General features: G+C 42.8%; 2 protein-coding genes and 1 long non-coding RNA gene across 5 annotated transcripts in view; 2 read left to right on the top strand and 1 right to left on the bottom strand.

Moving 5' to 3' along the window:
* The window catches only part of Stt3b (STT3 oligosaccharyltransferase complex catalytic subunit B), a 66,890-nt gene extending 59,225 nt beyond the window's left edge, over positions 1-7,665 (top strand). The window contains exons 14-16 of the mRNA XM_034483820.1: positions 1,927-2,040; positions 3,911-4,123; positions 6,055-7,665. Of these exons, the coding sequence (XP_034339711.1) occupies positions 1,927-2,040; positions 3,911-4,123; positions 6,055-6,135 (408 nt within the window). The 3' untranslated portion in view covers positions 6,136-7,665. The remainder of the gene's footprint in view (positions 1-1,926; positions 2,041-3,910; positions 4,124-6,054) is intronic.
* A 5,057-nt stretch (positions 7,666-12,722) lies between these two features.
* LOC143435404 (uncharacterized) lies at positions 12,723-18,106 on the top strand. Its single transcript, XR_013105659.1, has 2 exons — positions 12,723-13,741; positions 14,284-18,106. It is a non-coding gene; the product is annotated as an uncharacterized LOC143435404 (long non-coding RNA).
* The window catches only part of Osbpl10 (oxysterol binding protein like 10), a 249,757-nt gene continuing 248,491 nt past the window's right edge, over positions 17,081-18,346 (bottom strand). For all 3 annotated transcript variants that reach the window (XM_076917765.1, XM_034483854.2, XM_076917766.1), the window contains one exon: positions 17,081-18,205. In XM_076917765.1, coding sequence (XP_076773880.1) covers positions 18,161-18,205 — 45 coding nt within the window. In that variant the 3' untranslated portion in view covers positions 17,081-18,160. The remainder of the gene's footprint in view (positions 18,206-18,346) is intronic.

The following is an 18,346-nucleotide window of genomic DNA, read 5'->3' as shown; positions in this document are numbered from 1 at the left end:
GTCTGTGAAAGTATTACCCTCAACAAGGTGTATATAGGAGATCGTGCGGTCTGGATTGGTGTTTGTGCACGCTCATGTTCCGAAGTGAAGGTGCTGCCTTATAGAATGCTTGTGTCAGAGCACACCTCCGTGATTGTACGTCCCTCTTGCCCTTGTCAGGTCTTCTGATTTTTTTTCTTCTCCTTGTCTCTTGCCTCTACTCTGTTTGCATTCCCATTCTGCTCCACTACTAACCTTAATGTTTATATTTCTGAAAAGGACCAACAATGTAGAAATGACTGTCTTTGCTTTGGTCCTGTGTCATCTTCCATGTAATATGACATTCATTGATCATGTCACTTTGTGCTTTAAAAGCCTTCAACAGATAATGGGGATTGGCCTTGAAATCAAACAGATATGAGTTAGAACTGAAACTGTCAGCTAGGTGCTTCAGGCAAATTACGTTATGCCAGTCAGTGTAAATGCTTTGGGCACTGGGTCTTTTTCTGGGATCTAGAATTAGTATGGGACCCAAGGCAAGACTTAAGCTTATCACTGTTGAGTATAGGTGATGGCATGTGTGGAGGTGTTAGAATATCTGTAGTAATATAGTTAAAGCCTAGCCTTAGTATGGTCTATCTCTTGGTAAAGCACTGGTAAAGTGTCCAAACTCTTGCCTCAAGTGCAAGCCTAGCCTCCCTTTGCTTGTCCCTTGGCCAACTTTGTACCACTGCCAGTCTGTTCTGTCCCTTGCCTGTGAAGCTTGCCTGTGGTTTTTTCCTCGGCTCATCTGACACGTTTTTAAGATTGTGTCTTGGAGTGTTTCTACTTCCACATCCTTCGCACCTCTTCCCCAGCCCTTTTTGGGTATACCCACGTCTCTATTTGTCCTTATAGAAAACTGCTTTCTAGTTAGAGCTCATGTTTCCCATCTTCTGAGGGCAGGTAGATAGAATTGTGCTTATGTGAGGAAGGCACCAAAGTTAAAAATCATAAAAAAAATCATAAAATCATAACATGATCCAAACTTTGAATGTACATATTGCTGTGCTATTTTAAATGTGTTATTCTTAAACTTTGTGACTAGATTACAAAGTATGGCAAGAGTTCACTTACCCTCACAAGAAGAGAGCACACACACGCCTTCCTGGTATCATGTACTTAATGCTAAGAACAGACAGAGTGCTGCCTGCTATCATAAGGAAGATGTGAGGTTGAGTGCCGTCCCACCATGTGCACACCTCACAGCACACAGTGTGCCACACTGCTTCATAGTTAAAAGGTCCCTGGTCATTCCTCATGCTGTTTTGTGTGTGTATACACTAGTGACTTCCATACACGAGGAAAGTTACACTGTGGTCCTCATCCCCACTCATCGACTCCCTTACAGTGTCCATTGTGTGTGTGTGTACATTTGCCTGTGTGATGAGTGTTTGTGTCTCTGGCATAGTAAATAATTTAGTGCATTCATTATTTGAATCATATACAAGTATCTATAGAACATAGTCCTGTAAAAGGAAATGTTGTGTGAGAAATTACATTTTTACTACCTGAACTTACATTTTTAAAATGGTAGCAGTCTGTGCATCATAGAAAAGCTAATTTATAAAATAACCCAATAAAAACGAATACAAAAATACTGCTATATATTTTTTTTAGTTTCCTGAACCTTCCTCTCCTCAACTAAAGGAGGATTTTGGAGTTCATAGGGAAAATTGAAGGCAAACTTGTAGAAAGGATGGGGAGGGCAGCTGTGGGGGGGCTAGCTCTAGCTAACATGGTGTCAGTCTTGTTCTTTTTTACTTTGAGGCTGTAAATCTGACAGGATTCATTTTGGGGCTGGGGGATTAAAAAGAGTATCATTTCATGATGCTATCTCCAGAGCTAGAGCGTCGCTTTGAATGTGCCAGTCTGGGCTGACACTGAACTTATGGTTTCTCTCCGTAGGAAGGTGACTATTTCACCCACCAGGGAGAATTCCGAGTAGACAAAGCTGGATCTCCTACTCTGTTAAATTGCCTTATGTATAAAATGTCATACTACAGATTTGGAGAAATGCAGGTTGGTTCAATGAGTTCTTCTGTAATCTTTATTCAAATGGGGAGGGACCTTACTAAGCTCTTAAAGTCAGACTAATAGTGTCTTAATTGTACTTTGGAGAGATACATGCAAAGCTTCTTTCTCATTATATTTAGATTTCAAACCCCTGATCCTCTGGGGTTATTATAGACATGAGCTGCCATGCCTAGCTCAATTTCTGAATGTTTTTGTGATGTGTTAAAAAAAAATCCTAGACCAGTGACTTTTTCTTATCTGTAAATAATGGGGGTCAGGGTAGACTGGTGACTTAGATTTGATGGAAACATGTTATTCTGACATTAAAAAATTAGTTTTGCATTAAAAGCAATCATATAGCAAACAGAGGGTCTCTTCATCTGGCCCCACTCCTGCTTAAAGGCACAAATTAAAGTATCACTGAAGAGAACGCTAGACACCTTGGTCTAGAGTGGGCACCAAAGCAGTCTGCAAGCAGACCGTCCGCACTCCCTCAGCTCCCCACCCTTGCCATCACTTCCCCTCTGCAGAGACCTCAGCCGCCTTTCCTTGTCTCTCCACCACCTTGCTGTTGTTGGTTGTGCTCTCTGAGATTCGATTCTAAGCCATTACTGAGTCACTTCTCATTGATTCCCTGTCCTTTGTCGAACATATTGATAAACTTGTTTTTGCTGTTACTCAAGTCTTTTGCTACAGAGATCCATCCCAACCTAAAGAAGTCCTCGAGGGGCTGGAGGAAAAGTATCTCCTCTATTGCTAATCAGTTTTATAGCCTGTAATACCAAGCTGATAGTTTCATTGCAAGTTGTCAGTAAAAACAAATTCTACACTACTTGCTAGTCAGCTTGGCACCTTATAAATTAAAGGAATTACTTGTTTACTTTTCTACCAGGAATGATGTTAACTCTAACCTGAAAGGGTCTGTCTGAACTTCAAAATGTGAAACATGTTTTATCCATTTGTAAAACAGTTGTGTAGCTAGTATGATCTTGAAGAGTTTTCTTTACCGCTGCTTTCTGTGTTGCCCTAGAGTCGATGGCATAAGTGGGCGTCTGCATCTTTGTTCATCTAGGATCACTGTAGGTAGCTAAGACAAAACACCATGGCCACAGTAATCTAGATGTAAATTTTTGTTTTTGCTTCTTTTAAAGACCTCTTGCCTGGGATCCAAACTCATGCTAGGAAAATGTACCTGGTTATAATAGTTACTCCAGAAAATAATTGTCCTGGTAGGAATGATGAGTTCTCTGGATGGAGGTTTTGTGTTTTTTGTTTTTTTGTTTTTTTGTTTTTTTTCTCCTTAATTTTTTATGACCAATTTAAGCCCTGTTGGTCTAATGCCTTAAGAAGCATGCATGTTAGGGCAGGCAATGTAATTTTTATGTTGTATGGCCAAACATTTCCCTATTGCTTTGTAGGCTGGTTTTACACTGCTTGGAAAAGAGTTGTTTTTGTTTGTCTTAAAGTTTAGGTTTGTGTCTGCACAAACTTGATCTACTTAAAAATATGTCCATTGGCTTTTTATTTCTTATAAGTCTCCCCATAGCTTAGTTAGCCTATCTTCCTTTGAAGTTGCAACTCGAAGACATCAGAGCATTGTTTATAGGGGCATTTCTGTTATTTAAAGAGATGATGGTATTTACACCAAGTCCAGTGCATGAGAGCTGAATGAAGACCGTGTGGCATAATGGATCAGATCATCATTGTGAGGCCCTGAGGTGAAAGGAAGCATTCTCTCCATCCTTCTCCATGCCCCTCCGACCTGGGACCACACTCACACTGTATATCTACTTGTAAGGACTGACAGCAGTTGCTACATTGCAAAACTGAATGTTTTCCAAAAGGCTGACACTAGGTTCTGATGTTTCTTTTGCAGCTAGATTTTCGCACACCCCCAGGTTTTGACCGAACACGTAATGCTGAGATCGGAAATAAGGACATTAAATTCAAGCATTTGGAGGAAGCCTTTACATCAGAGCACTGGCTTGTCAGGATATATAAAGTGAAAGCACCTGACAACAGGGAGACACTAGGTCACAAGCCTCGAGTCACCAACATCTTCCCCAAACAGAAGTATTTGTCAAAGAAGGTAGGTGCCCAGTGAAGTCATCTTGCTAGGATATAGTTCAGGCTTAGTGGATTTGTAGGCTGGTATGGAAAATGCTAATAACTGCTTATAAGGAACATGATTGATTATGTGAGGAAGACACGGGGCTACTGGACTCCTCATTGGGAGCGCTTGAGCACCCTCAGGCCACAGCCTTGCAGGTGGTCCTGCAGTGGAAGTTTTTCTCAGAGTGTTCTTACTTCAGTCTCTGTGTCTGTCAGTGGGTGTCTCTAAATGGTATCTGTGGCCATTACTGTCCTACCTGCATGAAACTCAGAACTTAGAAGAACTGTAGTTACTGATTCCTCATCTTCAGGTTAAACACATGTGTATTCATGCTCTGCTCTTGAATGGGGTTTTTATTTTATTTGCTGAGTAGATTGTCTGCAGTTGAATGAGCCCTTGTGAAGCAAAAACCCAAACAAATCATTTTTCTTAAGCTACTTATTTTTAATGTAATTACTGTGACAGCTTGTAGGCAGGGATCGTAAGGAGTCCATGGCAGTTCTTTCCTAATGAACAGTGGTTCAGGAAGTCTCTTACTGGGGTCATTACTGCTCCTATAAGATGGGTAGATGTCTTAACCTTCCCTAGTGGAGATAGCCGACAGTAACAGTGCCACCAGTGGCTGTCGGGCAGAGGACTGATTAGTAAACTCATCCAGACGGTGCTTAGGTGTTTCTGTAACCAGAACAGTTCACTTAAACTGGTAAATCACATGCCAACTTCCTAAGAACATGAGTCAAATTAGTTATACTTTAGAAGTGGCAACTTACATTTACTTTTATGAAGTGGTTTTGCTGTGTAGCCTAGGCTGGTCTGAAACTAGAAATTTTCCTGCCTGTACTTCCTGAATGCTGACATTACTGCATGTTCTACCATGTTGGCTATATGTATGTTTAAATAGAAATTTATTTTTAAGATTTTTAGTTTAAGGAGTGGAGGAGGTGTGCCACAGCACCTGAGGTACAGAGATCAGAAGACAATTTGTAGAAGTTGGTTCTCTCCACCACAAGGGCAGCCTTGGTAACAAGTGCCTTTTCAAAGGAACATGCTGGCTGTCTCTATCCTGAATTTTGAAGCCTACTTGAAAAGTTGTACTTAACACAAAAACCTAGCCTAGTTCCTGCATGGGCTTTGGTGCTTTCCTCTGGCTCTTAGATCTGGCCATCCTGTTGGTTTAGCAGATGTTCTTGTTAGCAGTTTCTACCACCATATCTGGTACAGTCTTCTACCAGAAACATCTGTATTCTAGTCGGGCTGCAGAGATAGCTCGGTGGGTAAGGTGGTTCTCATCCGCAGCACCTATGCCTGTCAACCCAGCACTGGTGGGACAGGCAGGTCCCTTGTTGTCCAGCAGCCCTGCTGAATTGGTGAGCTCTAGGTTCAGGGACACACTGTCACTGTCTCAAAAATGGGGTGGAGAACAGCGGAGGTTGGCGTCTGGCCTTTGTGCACGTATGCCTAAGTACACCTAAACATGTACCCTCATAAACAACTATTAGTCAGGTACTAAGTTGTGAAGAGTTGTTTTATTTTTACAAGATTTATGAAACTAGAGGAATGTTTGTTTTCATCTTGACATGTTTCTTTCCTAAAAGGACATGACAGAATAGGCCAAGTGATCTTTGCCTTTAAGTTTTGAAGGTGGATGGATAATAATCCTCATTTTGCAGATGGAAAAAGTGGGGCTCTGTTACCTTGTCTCTCTGTCACTGCCAATTCCGTGGCTGCTCAGCCGACAGCAGCATTACCTTCCTGATGCTGCAGGCTGTGCCTGGACTCTGTCACTGTCCCCACTAAGCATGTAGCGTGAGGAGTGAGATGTGAGAGGTGCTGTAGTGACCCTCTAAAGCTACTAAATAGTTCTGTTCAGAGACCTGAACTAATACCACATTCTTCTCTCTTTCTAGACTACTAAAAGGAAGCGTGGCTACGTTAAAAATAAACTAGTTTTTAAGAAAGGCAAGAAAATCTCGAAGAAGACTGTTTAAATACACTGTTCTGGCCTGACTTGCAGCAGTCCTTGTGAGAACCGGTCTTTGCCTTCAGCTCATGTCCTGTTTCACAGCACCAAGGGTACAGAACATCGCTGGGCCAAGTCAATGTACAAAATTTTCTGGCAATGCCTCATTTAAAATTAAATTGGTTTATTGAGAACAGCTGTTTTCCATTTGTAATGTGAAGCAAGACAGAGCCCTGCTGTGAGCATCTGACAGAAGACTTTTTTTTTTTTTTAATTATTGGTACATATTACCCTTCAAATCTGAGAATTTGGACTAATTGCACCAAAGAACCCTCTAATTTGGTCCCTGGCACATGCGTACCTGTCAACTTTTCTTTCTTTTATGAGACCTGCATTTTATTTGAATTATCCAAATAGCAATATGTAAGACACAAATGCAGATGTGACAAGAGCTTCTTGACCAGTAAACAAACTAGCCCAGGTCTGAGAGAGACGTGCTAGAGGAGAGTCTACGTCTGTGAACTCTATTTATTTTCCTGTGTCTCCGTTGTGAAGAATGTTTCATCAAATGTCCACTTTGTCACTCACTGCCGCTGTAAGCAGCCGCTGCTGATGGCGGGCCTTCTCTTAGTTAGCTGACTAGATAGATGTTTGTGTTCAGGCATCTGTGCTGTGGTTAGCAAGTGTCCTCACCAGGTACTTACAGAGCAGATTTCATGCATCCTTCATTCAAGGGCTAAATTTATATCCTTTGGGAATCATGGCAAGCACACACAGAATGTTGCTGGCCAGGATGGCTGTCACCTTAATACTGAGGTTGGCTCCATGGTTCCACACAGAAGATTAAGGGAAGCCCTTACAGTGGACAGGCGTCCGGAGTCCATTGCTGTGACTCTACACAATGACAAAGGATTTGAAAACTTTGCCTGGATTTTCCTCATTTTATACCAGTTTTGTTCATCACGATGATTTCTGTTCACTGCTTCATGTTTTTTGATACCTTAAGCATTTGATGAAACACTCTTTAGTGCTCTCTAGGCATTTTCTTACTTTTATTACAAATGTGACAATTGTCAAAAGATGCACTAAAATATAAATGGAGATTGAACCTGTTCATTTTCCAGCTTATAGGCAACTTTATACAGACTTGAAAACTTTATTCAGTTGTTTAGTAAAGTGAGAGAGAGGTTTCCTGCCACAGGAGAACTTTTTACACAACACACCACTGCTTTAGTGGGAAAGTACAGAACAGTATGTACCTTTTATGAAGAACCGTAATTTACAATGCTCTGTGAGAATGTTACTGCTGATTTCCTTTTCCAAGGTGTAGAATATTCCTTGATTTATAGAATTCATTCTTGATCCAGATGATGGTTCTTTTACAGACCAATTTAAAAAAAAAAAAAAAAAGCTGAACATTTTCACAAATAAAGTGTAACTAAATCTGGATTTCTGATACCTTGTCATTTGGGGGATTTTATCTTACTTTGCTTTACAATTCAATGCAGAGAAGTTATTGACCATAAGGGAAATAAAGTTAATTCAAATTTTGTGTTAAGTCTTGTCTTTTTCAGACCTTATTTTTGAAAGAAGTACTGAGTTCTGACTCCATCTTCCTCTCTCTATTCACTTTATAAGGGTTTTAGCTAATGTGTGGAAAAATAAGGTTGTTCAAAACACATTTTTAAATTTCAGATTTTTACATGCCTGCGCCTTTCTCAGGTTTAGGGAGCAAGTTGAGTTCGAGGCCTGGTGTTTATGAAGCACACAGTCTGAGGGTTTGGCTCTCACAGTGCTGCTACAGGGAAGTGACAAGGTGATGTTTACCACACCCAGAGTGTCAGCTGCTGAGCTTAGAAGCTTGTTTTAAACCTAAATTCATTTTGTGTGATCACTAACCCTAAATTTCTCAGTGAAATCTCAGCATCCTGATCTTGAAGCTTTAGAGTGAAGTTACATGGCAAATGGCAATGGGTAGAATACAGACTAGGCAGGCTTCGGCTTCCACACTGATGTTGTCACCCTGCTGAAGTTTACAGTGGTGGCGTCCTAAGTGCCTTAGCGATGACCAGGAGGCCAAAGACTGGACAGTGAAAATGTCGTCATCAGTCCTACAGTGTTGCTAGTCAAGGGACTCTCAGACCATAGGATCTGGAGCTGTTGTTTTCTGTTGGAAAATTGTTACAGCCTTGGCATTGTTGTGCACTGGTTGGACATTCACCTGGCATATATACTACACAGTAGCCAAATATTGCTCTGAAGTCCATAGATCGGAGCTGGGGAGATAACACGGTCAGTAAAGTGCTGGTCATTGGACTTAGTTTGAGCTCTAGCACCTCAGTTACAACACCAAGCTGGGACTTGGGTGCTGAGGGCAGGGAAGAGATAGGACCCCTAAAGCTTGCTGGCTAACCATTGTAACTGCATTGTTGAGCTTCGGGTTCATGAAGAGCTCAAAAACTAAGGTAGGGTGTGACTGAAGAAGAAGCTGGCATGCCCTCTCCTTCCCCCAACACACGTCCACCATTTGGTACTATTGAGTGTATATACAGCATTAGACAACTGATCCGCCATTTTCATCTGGCTGCTGCTTACCATGGTGCCAGGACTAAAACAGAAGTGAAAATGTGCATATGTCATGTTGGTGTAACTAATGAGTAAGAGGATTTATATCCTAGACTGGGATCACCCTGAGAGTGGCAGGCAGTGGTCCTGAAGCTGCTCCTTTGTTCTCCCAGCCACTGCCAGCACTGAACCCTGCCCTTCCCATCTCAGTGGTTTCCTCTAAGTGTGGTTAAGTACATCTGCATCTACTCTTGAGGCTATGAAGTGGAATCATGGAGTGTGTAGACTTTGCCTAGTCAGCTCTTCTGCAGCATATGTAAACACATCCAGGTTGTTGGGTCCAATGGAAGATTGATTTTCATCGAGATGTAATACTCTGATCATTCCGAAGCTTGTTCAAACATACACATCCATTCTCTTGTTGGTTTGTTGGCGGTCATTTGCAAAAAATGCCAAGAAGACAGTTTGAACTCTTGGTGCTTATCATGAGCGTTTCTCTCAGCATTCGTCCACAGTTGGAGTCTTGGGGTAATGTTTGTGTTGCGTCTGTATCCTCAGCAACCTTTCACTTCTCCTCTTTTACCTTCTTCTCCCCCCATCCCCAGGCCCCTGGCTGGCCTAGAACTCTTGCTCATGATCCTCTTGCCCAGCCTCCCATGTTGAGATTACCAACTACCGCACCCAGCACAGTGAGAGTAGATGATGATTCGTTGTGTTTACTTTGTCTTTCTTGGCTCACCAGTAAGGTGTAGGCCATTTGGAAATGCACTTTTTCTGGTTCATGCTATATTGTTTTGTCTTGAAAATTCATTCTCATCTATGAGCTCATAAATATTCACATTGCAGACTAATAGGGATTAATCTCTTGTGATCTTTTTGTATGTATATGGTTCTCTACACCTTGTTTAAAGTCTTTTTATGGGCTGACGAGCTGACTTGATGAATAAAGGTGCCTGCTGGCAAGCCTGAAACTCAGGATCAATCCCTGGGGCGCACATAACTAAAGGAGAGAACAGACTCCTTCAGTTTGTCCTCTGATCTCCACACATGCCCATCCCACCCCAAAAATATACACGGTAAATATAAATATGTAATGCTAAAATTTTCTTTAAAAAAAAAAAAACAACTTTTTTGTAAAAACACAAAGACGGTACCTGTCCTGTGTTCCTTTCTAGGAAATTTGACTCTGCCTTTTCTGTTTGGCCTTCCACCCAGGATTCCCTTGTTGGGTACATTGTGAAATACCTGCTTATTGGCAGTGACTATTGTGGCATTCTATTTTAGGGGCTGTGGTAACTTAGCTTGCTGCTCTTGCAAAGGACCTGCTTTTGGTTCCTAGCACCCATACTGGGCAGCTCACAACTACCTCTTAACTGCAGCTCGGGGAATCTGACACCCTCCTGGTCTCTATGGATACTCAGACAGACATACATATATATACAAACACATAGACCCATACACACAAGTATTAATGTGTATGTGTATTTAAACCTTATATTTAAGCCATGATGGCTAACACATTTGTAATCCCAGCATTTGGGAACTTGATGCAGGAGTTCACTTTCAGCTTCACTGTGAGTTCAGTTCACTGTGAGTTCACTGCTGCCTCAAAAAAAAAAAAAAAAAAAAAAAAAAAAAAAAAAAAAAAAAAAAAAAAAGTTTGGTTGACTTTTTTTAAATCTTTTGTATTTTCATAGCTTCTATTATTTGGTGTCCTGGTGTGTGATTTTGGGTTAGTATGTCATAAATACTTAATTTCTCATTAGACTATAGAAGCATGTGTTCTGACATAGTGAAGTTTTATTTGACCTTGTCATCAGTATTCTGGCATTTAGGCGTTCATACAGTTGGCCCTATCACTTGGAAACAATGGTTGTTTTATTATTTTTTTCCTTGTAATTCGTTTGTACTTCGTTGTCTGGCTCCTCTCTCACTGGGAAAACCACAGATCGTTTGCCATTGAGTATAATCCCTGAAGATACCTTTGATCAAATTAAGCAAATTAATCATGAACATTTTATTTTGAGATATGTGTTTAGCAGAGGGTCTGTAGTCTGGGTTATCTTGAACACTTGTGGCCTGCATCAGGCTTCTTCTGAGTTGTTGGGATAACAAGCAAGTGCCACCATGATGGTATAAATGTTTGCTTTATGTCTGCGTGGGTTTGCTGGGTTTTTTTTTTTTTTTTTTCCTTGTCAACTTGTCACAAACTATAGTCACCTGGGAAGAGGGATGTCAACTGAGAAAATGTCTTTATCACAGTGTCATGTGAACATGCCCGTGCATCATTACTGATTGATGGAGGAGAAGCCAACCCGATGTAGGCAGTGCTACCCCGGAAAGTGGTCTCGGGTTATAGAAGGAACAGTCCAGTAAACAACACTGCTCTAGCTTCTGCTTCATTTCTTGCCTTGTTCCTGTCTTGTCTTCCCTCAATGATGAATTCTAACCTGGAAGATAGAATAAGCCCTTTCTTTTTGCCAGTGTTTTATCACAGCAACAGAAAACAGACTAGGTCAGAAATTGGTGCCAGACGGCAGGCTATTGCAGTGACACAGCTGACCATGTCTTGGGAGGATGTGGAAGTGTTTAAAACTTAAGGCTGGAAAAGCCATTGAATGTTGAAAGCTTTGAGCTACTCCTGTGGGAGTTTTGAAGAGTGGGAAGAGAAATCCACACTACAGAAGCCTGGATTTTTAAGTTTCAGGGAAGCAAAAACAATCAGGGTTGTGCATGTGGTATATTTGAATTAAGAATCTCTGATTTCTGGTCAGCTTGGGCTGAAGAATCATCTCTGATTCATAGGAGACCAGTGTCAATGAGGTAAAATCTCGTGGGAAAGATTTCTTCCGGGTTAGTGTACAGAAAGCTGTATTCCAGAGTGGGCCAAGGCTCCATCTCATCCTGGTAAGCCAAACTTGGTAATGTGTAAGGGTCTCCCTGTGTGGTACTGGTATTGAAGGCATGAAAGGGTCATGGTGGCTGAGAGCACTAGGAGAGGCCATTGGTGATGATGCAGCCTCAGTTGCACTAGAGACCCCAGGACTGAACAGGTCATGGAGGAAAGCTGAAGTTTAGCACCAGGTAACACAGTTGGAGTCCCCAAAGAGAAGCCAGGAGACCATTAAAGGTGCAGCCTCGGTTGCAGTGAGATGTCAAGCCCATAGGGTGACCATCATAGACAGTAGCTAGTGTTGAGTAGACACAGCCTGAGCACATAAAATCTGTATGTGATGCTGACGACAAAACCAGAGAGATAGGAGCGGGGCTACCCAAGCTCTTTGGAGCCCAGAAGATCATGAGTTAGTCCCAAATGTCAGACACTGAGCTATTTATGCAGTTGGATTTTGGTTTTGCTTTGATCTGATTGTACTTGCCCTGGTTCTCTTGAACTAAGTATTTAACTTAAATAGAAACCCATAACTAAGAGGCTTAGAACTCTTTAAATATTTGAACTTTTTAAGGACTGGAACTTTGCCATACAGGTCACAGGACAACTCGACTATTCTCTCCTACCATGTTTGTGCTGAGTCTCAAATTCAAGCTTGGCTGCTGAACAATCTTATCAGCCATGATATGACAAGATCCATAGATACTCTTTTTAACAGTGAGCATGTTTTTAAGTTGTGTCTCCTATCTCTAGAACCTAGAGAGTCTGTGTTCTGTTGCATGGGCTTTTTTCCTATTGGTTGATGTCTATGGTCTTATCTATGTAAATGGGGGCTTTGGTGGTATACACATTATATTAAGAAGCTGTATGGGTAAGAATAGACCAGGACTCTGTTTTTACTTTGCAGGAGATTGTTTATCTGCCCGAGAACTAGGGAAATTTAATGAGGCAGAAGCACCTGAACCCAGTTTAAGGGCTAAATGTTATATACAATTCTGGCTTGCTATCATTGCTCCCAAGGTGATGTTGTGCAAAGACTTCAGCCAGATACTTGAGTATGAACATTGTTTCTCATCCTGTAAAGGTATGAACATTTCTTTGGCCTCTGCCAAATTCCAAGGCAAATGGCCCCAATGCCGGCTTTATGTCAGAATGTGTATTTCCTCTGGTATACTGTCCTGTGTTCATCTTGCAGTAGGATTCCTATGTACAGATTTTCCAGCCATCTTTGCTGGGCTCTTGGTTTGCACTCTAGGTTCCTGCTGTCAGAAGGGGACTCTCACAACAAATCCCATTGGATCCCAGAAACACATGTAGCACCTGTTTCTTACATCTCCTCTGCCACCTTAGTTTAATGGACACTACCAAAGTTGTGTCCCTGAACACAGTCACCATCTCAGAATCCTACTTGGAAAAGTCTTAACACATTTGGGCCTTGTTTTCAGTTCTGAAAGCAACCTGGAGGCACTCAGAACATCAGGTGTCTGCTCTGCTTAGACGGCTTTGGTAAAAGGCTGAGGACCGAACCAAAAACTAAAGGTAGTAGGGGTAGCCAGAGTGACAAGCTGAGAGTAATGTGTTCTTAGTAACCTCGGCTGTCCTCGCTGTTAAAAGCCACCATGACTCATTGTGTGATCCTCTGTTGGCAGAGATTAGCCTGGATCAGCAGCTCACCAAAGAAGATGCACGTGGGATTCAGGGAATGCTAGCCACAGGCAAGCCTTGCCAGTTCCTGTCTCCTGGTTGTGTAACGTTGCCGGTCGCACTGGGGTGTGTACTGTATTGTGCTGATTTTTGCAGGACTCATTTAGTTTGATCAATTCAGCACCACTATTCACAGAGTTGTTTCTTCCGTTTAATTGGCCCAATGTTGAAACTGCTCAAAAAGTGATTTCTCTACTGATCCGGTTACGTGTCCTTAAACTACCCCATCCTGACACTGAAGCCTTAAATCAGCTCCTGCAAATTCTTTGTCTGTTCAGTGGCCCACAGGCATGTCCTGGAATCTTGGCAAAACCAGAAACTCATCCTCTGCCCTATATCTGATGGAGGAACTTGTGTACCATATACATTAAGAACTATAAGAGAGACACATGGCAGATCACCATGAGGCCTTGACAGAAGAAATCAAAATGGCAAATAGATGGAAACAAATGTAGTATCCACCAGGCTTACTAAGGTAAGCATTGGACAATGTCCAAAAATGGACTCATTGGTGGGGGTTCAAATGGCTTGGTGTTAGTGTGATTTGAAAATACGTGTACCTGAGTTACATCCAACATTCTTTGAAGTTGTCAAAAGTAGACAAGCTAGGGCTGAGAAGATGGCCCTGCAGTTAAAGGGCCTGCTGCAAAGGCAAGAGAAGTGGGGTTCAGATCCCCAGAACCCATGTAAATGCCACATAGGTGTTGTTAACTCCAGCAGCTTTGGCCTCAGAGGTTCTGGGTTTGATTGAGCTGTCACAAGCAGAATGTTGAGTGATGGAGGAAGATTCCCAATATCAGCCCAGGGCTTCTACCTGGACATGCGCACACACACACACGTTCATGTATATGAAGAGAAATAGAGGAGTTGATAGTTGGGCCTCATATAAAGGGAAAAAAAATATTTCTTTCTTTAAAGAAAAATATCCAAACATAATTGGAATTAAGGAACCCATCAAGAATATGTACAGCGCATGCTTAAGGCCTGAGGCAGGTAAACCAGTATGTATTGTTTCAGGTTCTTGCAGCTTCCACACAGAAAAAGGACCACTTGTCCAAGGGGTGATGGTGCTCGATGCAGAAGAGTGGAAGAAGGGATGGGGAGTGGGTGTGAGTGGGGATCTTGGCAAGTGAAGAGAATGTTCTGCTAGACTGTGGGCAACATCATCCCTCCCACCGACAACTCTACCTTGCACCAAGAACAAGGAAAGCGAGCGAACTAACAGAAGAACCCAAGCCTTCCTCACCCCCTGAAAACCACCGCAGCTAGAGGATGCTTCTTACCAAAGTGGATGCTGGGAGCTCAGACAAAAAAAAAACAAAGGTCGACAGGGAGCGGCAAGTGCCAGTCCAGGAAGCCGTGTTCAGATGGCGGGAAATGGTACCCTGGTTTTACTCACCCTTGCCTCCCCCCTGCAGTGTGGTGCAGTCCAGTGACATCCTTCCACTAGGTGGCAGAGCAGAGCTTGGCTCCACTAATCTGGAGCTGCCTGGGGACCTGAGCTCTATTTTGCCTCCTACAGGTAAGGCTGGACAAGCTGTGGGAGATGTGGGCAGTGCTTCTGAGGGTGCCCGGGGCTGGCCAGGTCCAGATTTGAAGGGTGTGGGATCATAGGGAGGATAATACAGCTTCAATGATTCTGAGAACCTGGAGAGAAGTTTTAAGGAATTTTAAGATTTACTCTCTGTATCTGTGTGGTAGTGCTGGTGGAGAATGGGGGAGGAGGTGACGCCCTTACCCGCAGAGGCCAGAAAGGGTATCAAGTGCCCTGGAGCTGGAGTTATTAGTGGTTGTGAACTACCTGTTGGGGTTCTGGGAACTGAATTGGAGTCCTCTCCAGGAGCAGTAAGTGCTCCTACCCACTGTGTCATCTCTCCAGTCCCAGAAGTCACATTTTATTTAAAACAGAATAGACAGACCCAAGAAGACCTGCCAGGCTGCGTGTGGGCCTGGCCTGAGTGCAGGGATGAGGTCCGTCTTCACCCTGCTCACTTAGGTGAAGGTTTTCCCTGATGCGGAGCCAGCATGCAGAACTGCTTCAGAACATACTAGGTAAGGTAGTTATTTTCAGAATTCCACTTTGTAAAGGGAAGAAGAGGGGCATTCAAAGCAAGAGAGCATACCCTACTTCATTTAATTTTTTTGTGTAGCCTTGGATTTTCTAGACAAGATGATTGTTGTGGATAGCCCCGGCCTTGTATTTTGATATTAATTCCCCTTTCCTGTGAAGGGCTGCAGAGGAGGTGTGAGTCATTACATAGGTGAATTCTAGTGAATCTTCTGCTCATTTTAATTTGTAAAATAAAGGCTGGAGCCAGTGATTGGGCAGAAGAAGGGAAGGTGGAGAAATAAAGGTTGGTGGAAGAGAGCAGAGGGGAGGACTGGAGGAAGACAATGGAGGAGGAAGACGATGAAGGAGAGGACGACTGGGAAGCAGGAGGTAGAAGGACAGACGCAGGGTCTGGAAAACCCTCAAGTTATAAGGGTCTCATAGCTGGGGAACAGAGTAGTGTAGGAGTATCTGCCCAATCTAGGCCTACAGAATATATTCATAATTACCGAGTTGTGTTTTTATTGACCGGTCATATTTGGGTTGGAGATTTAAATATCTTCCACTACAGATGATAACATCGGCCATGAGAATGTCCATTCTGCGGAAACATGTCTGTCTTGTTCTCGCCTAATCACAGTACCTAGAACTTCTGCTAGTGTCAATGGTGGTGGCACAGGCAGCCTTAACTTCATTCTTAGGCTTGGAAGAAGAGCTTCTAACTTCTCACCTTTGTCGTCTTTTCATCTTTGTGGGTGTTTTGCTTGTAGACTTAATGCATTGGGTTTGGGGAAGTTGTTTTTCTATCGTGAACATGTACTAAATCCTGCCAAGTGCTGCTTCTGCATGGGTTCAGATGACTCTAATTTGCCTCTTTATTAACATGGTGTGCTGCTATTTTCATGTATCATGAATTCAGCCACCCTTGCTGACTAAGAATAAATTTCATTGTTGTCGTGTGCAACCCTTTAAATGTGCTGGGAGCTTTGCTGCACCAGTATTTGAGAAAATTTGAGCCAATATTTATACAGGATGCTAGTCTTTTTTTTTTTTTTTTTAATCTGTTCTTGCTTTGGCATTGGGTATCATCTGGCAAACTAGGCCAATCCAGAATGGATGGCATAACTCTAAATGTTTGGTAGGATTCATCTAAGGCCATCTGGTCCTGGCATTTTTTTTGGTTGGGAGATTTTAAGTGACTGATCCAATCTCCTTACTATTTATAGATCTATTCCAATTTCTTAGTTCATGACTCATTCATTCTTAGTAGGATGTGTTTCTAGGAATTTGTCCTATTTGTCCAAGCTTACAGTTCTTCCAGGACTGTTGTTAGAGATAATGTCTCAATTGTCAAGCTTGGGTTGGCCCCAAACACGGGACTCAAACATTTGCTTTCATAGAATTGTTAGCAGCCGATAGCAGCCCCTAGATGATGTTGATCCAGAGCTTTTTCAGTGTACTTACAACAGGGTTGAGGGCTAGAAACGCAGCTCAGTGGCTAAGAGAATGGACTGCTCTTGCAAAGACTGTGGTGTTCAATTGCCTGCATCCATGTCTGGCAGCTTGCTCACAATCACTTGTGACTCTGGCTCCAAGGGATCCCACACCCTCTGCAAGCTCATGCACACACATAATACATATTTAAAAATTTAAAGAAATATATAGGTATGGTTGTTATTAGTACCTAAGCAGGAAGACTTGAGATTGAGCCACTGATCAGAACTTTTAAATCCCTAAAAATAACACACACACAAGACACAGGAGTATTTAATCGAAATATATTTGTCTAATATCTACAAAGTGTCAACAGTTGGTCTTAAGAAAGCGGACAAAAGGCACAAAATTAGTATTACTACAGAGAAGCATTCATGCTACTAAATTTTATAAATATCATTGGGGTGGCAAGGTAAAAAATAAATTAAGCACTGAGCAAAAAATCAAATTAGACGTTCGTTTTTCTCAATTTTGTTTGGTCCGTATTTGACCTGTGTGAAGCTGAAGACATTCTCAGCTGGAACAGTGGGGGCTCATGTCTGTCCTAGTTACAAAGGCGTTCTGGCAGCTTGGGTCAAAATTAGGAAAAAGAAATAAGACTATTTGTTCTCTTTCCCCAACTAGATATGAGGCAGTGGTGGTCCGTGTAGTGTACGCATGCGTGTATTGACCTTCCAGAGCCCTTTGTCATGACTGTGTGATTTCTTTTCTGCTGTGAGGAACACAACATCTCAAGCTCCTGAGCATGAGAAGTGTCAGAAAGACTGGTGAACCACCTGGTGAGCCTGGCTCTGATTCCTCAGGAGTCGCTCCCTTCTAGAAGGCTCCGTATCAACCTCCAGTGAATTCCTGTCCCCTTGTTCACCTGGAAGGCCTACTTGCTCTTTCCAGGATGTGGACAGATAACCTTGGACTTGGATCAGAACAAGTTTCAGCAAAGGGTGGCCACTCACCCTTCTGCCAGGAATGAGCTCCTTTTTCAGACTGGGACTTCAATGGGCGGTATCACTTCAGCCTGCATTGTGACAGGAGCTGGTGAGTGGAAAAGACCTTCATGGCAAAACGACCATGGCAACGTGAGAAATAACACCAAACCTCGTGAAGAAAAAGGAGTTCAAGATTACCCAGGTCAGCCTCGAGGGTGCGGGGTGTGCCCATGCGCCTCGGCTGCTCTTGAAGAAAATCCTCAGGCAGAATTTGGGGGTGCATGTTTCACAGTATGAAACCCCCTCTCTCTGACTTGGATGCTAACAAGAGATTTCAGCAAATACCAACAGAACCTTGATACTGTTACCACTTTAATTCCTACAAAACCAGGCCTATTACAGGGAAGCACTGCACCTCTGCCCATCAGTGTGTCTTCCAGAGGGGGTTAAAGTACACCCATCCATCGCCCTGAAAGAGAAGGAAGAAGGTGACAGGAGGGGGACCTCACAGAAGAGCTGAGAAGCAAGGACACCTCCCACCCAGCCAGCCTCTGAAACATGGAACCTGCACGGCACCAGCCAAGACCCAATCCCTGCATTGCACACCAGG

The sequence above is a fragment of the Arvicanthis niloticus genome, chromosome 21 (assembly GCF_011762505.2).
Source record: "Arvicanthis niloticus isolate mArvNil1 chromosome 21, mArvNil1.pat.X, whole genome shotgun sequence".
Taxonomy (NCBI): domain Eukaryota; kingdom Metazoa; phylum Chordata; class Mammalia; order Rodentia; family Muridae; genus Arvicanthis; species Arvicanthis niloticus.
Note: the sequence above shows the minus strand (reverse complement) of the source record. Positions and strands in the feature narration are given on the sequence as shown.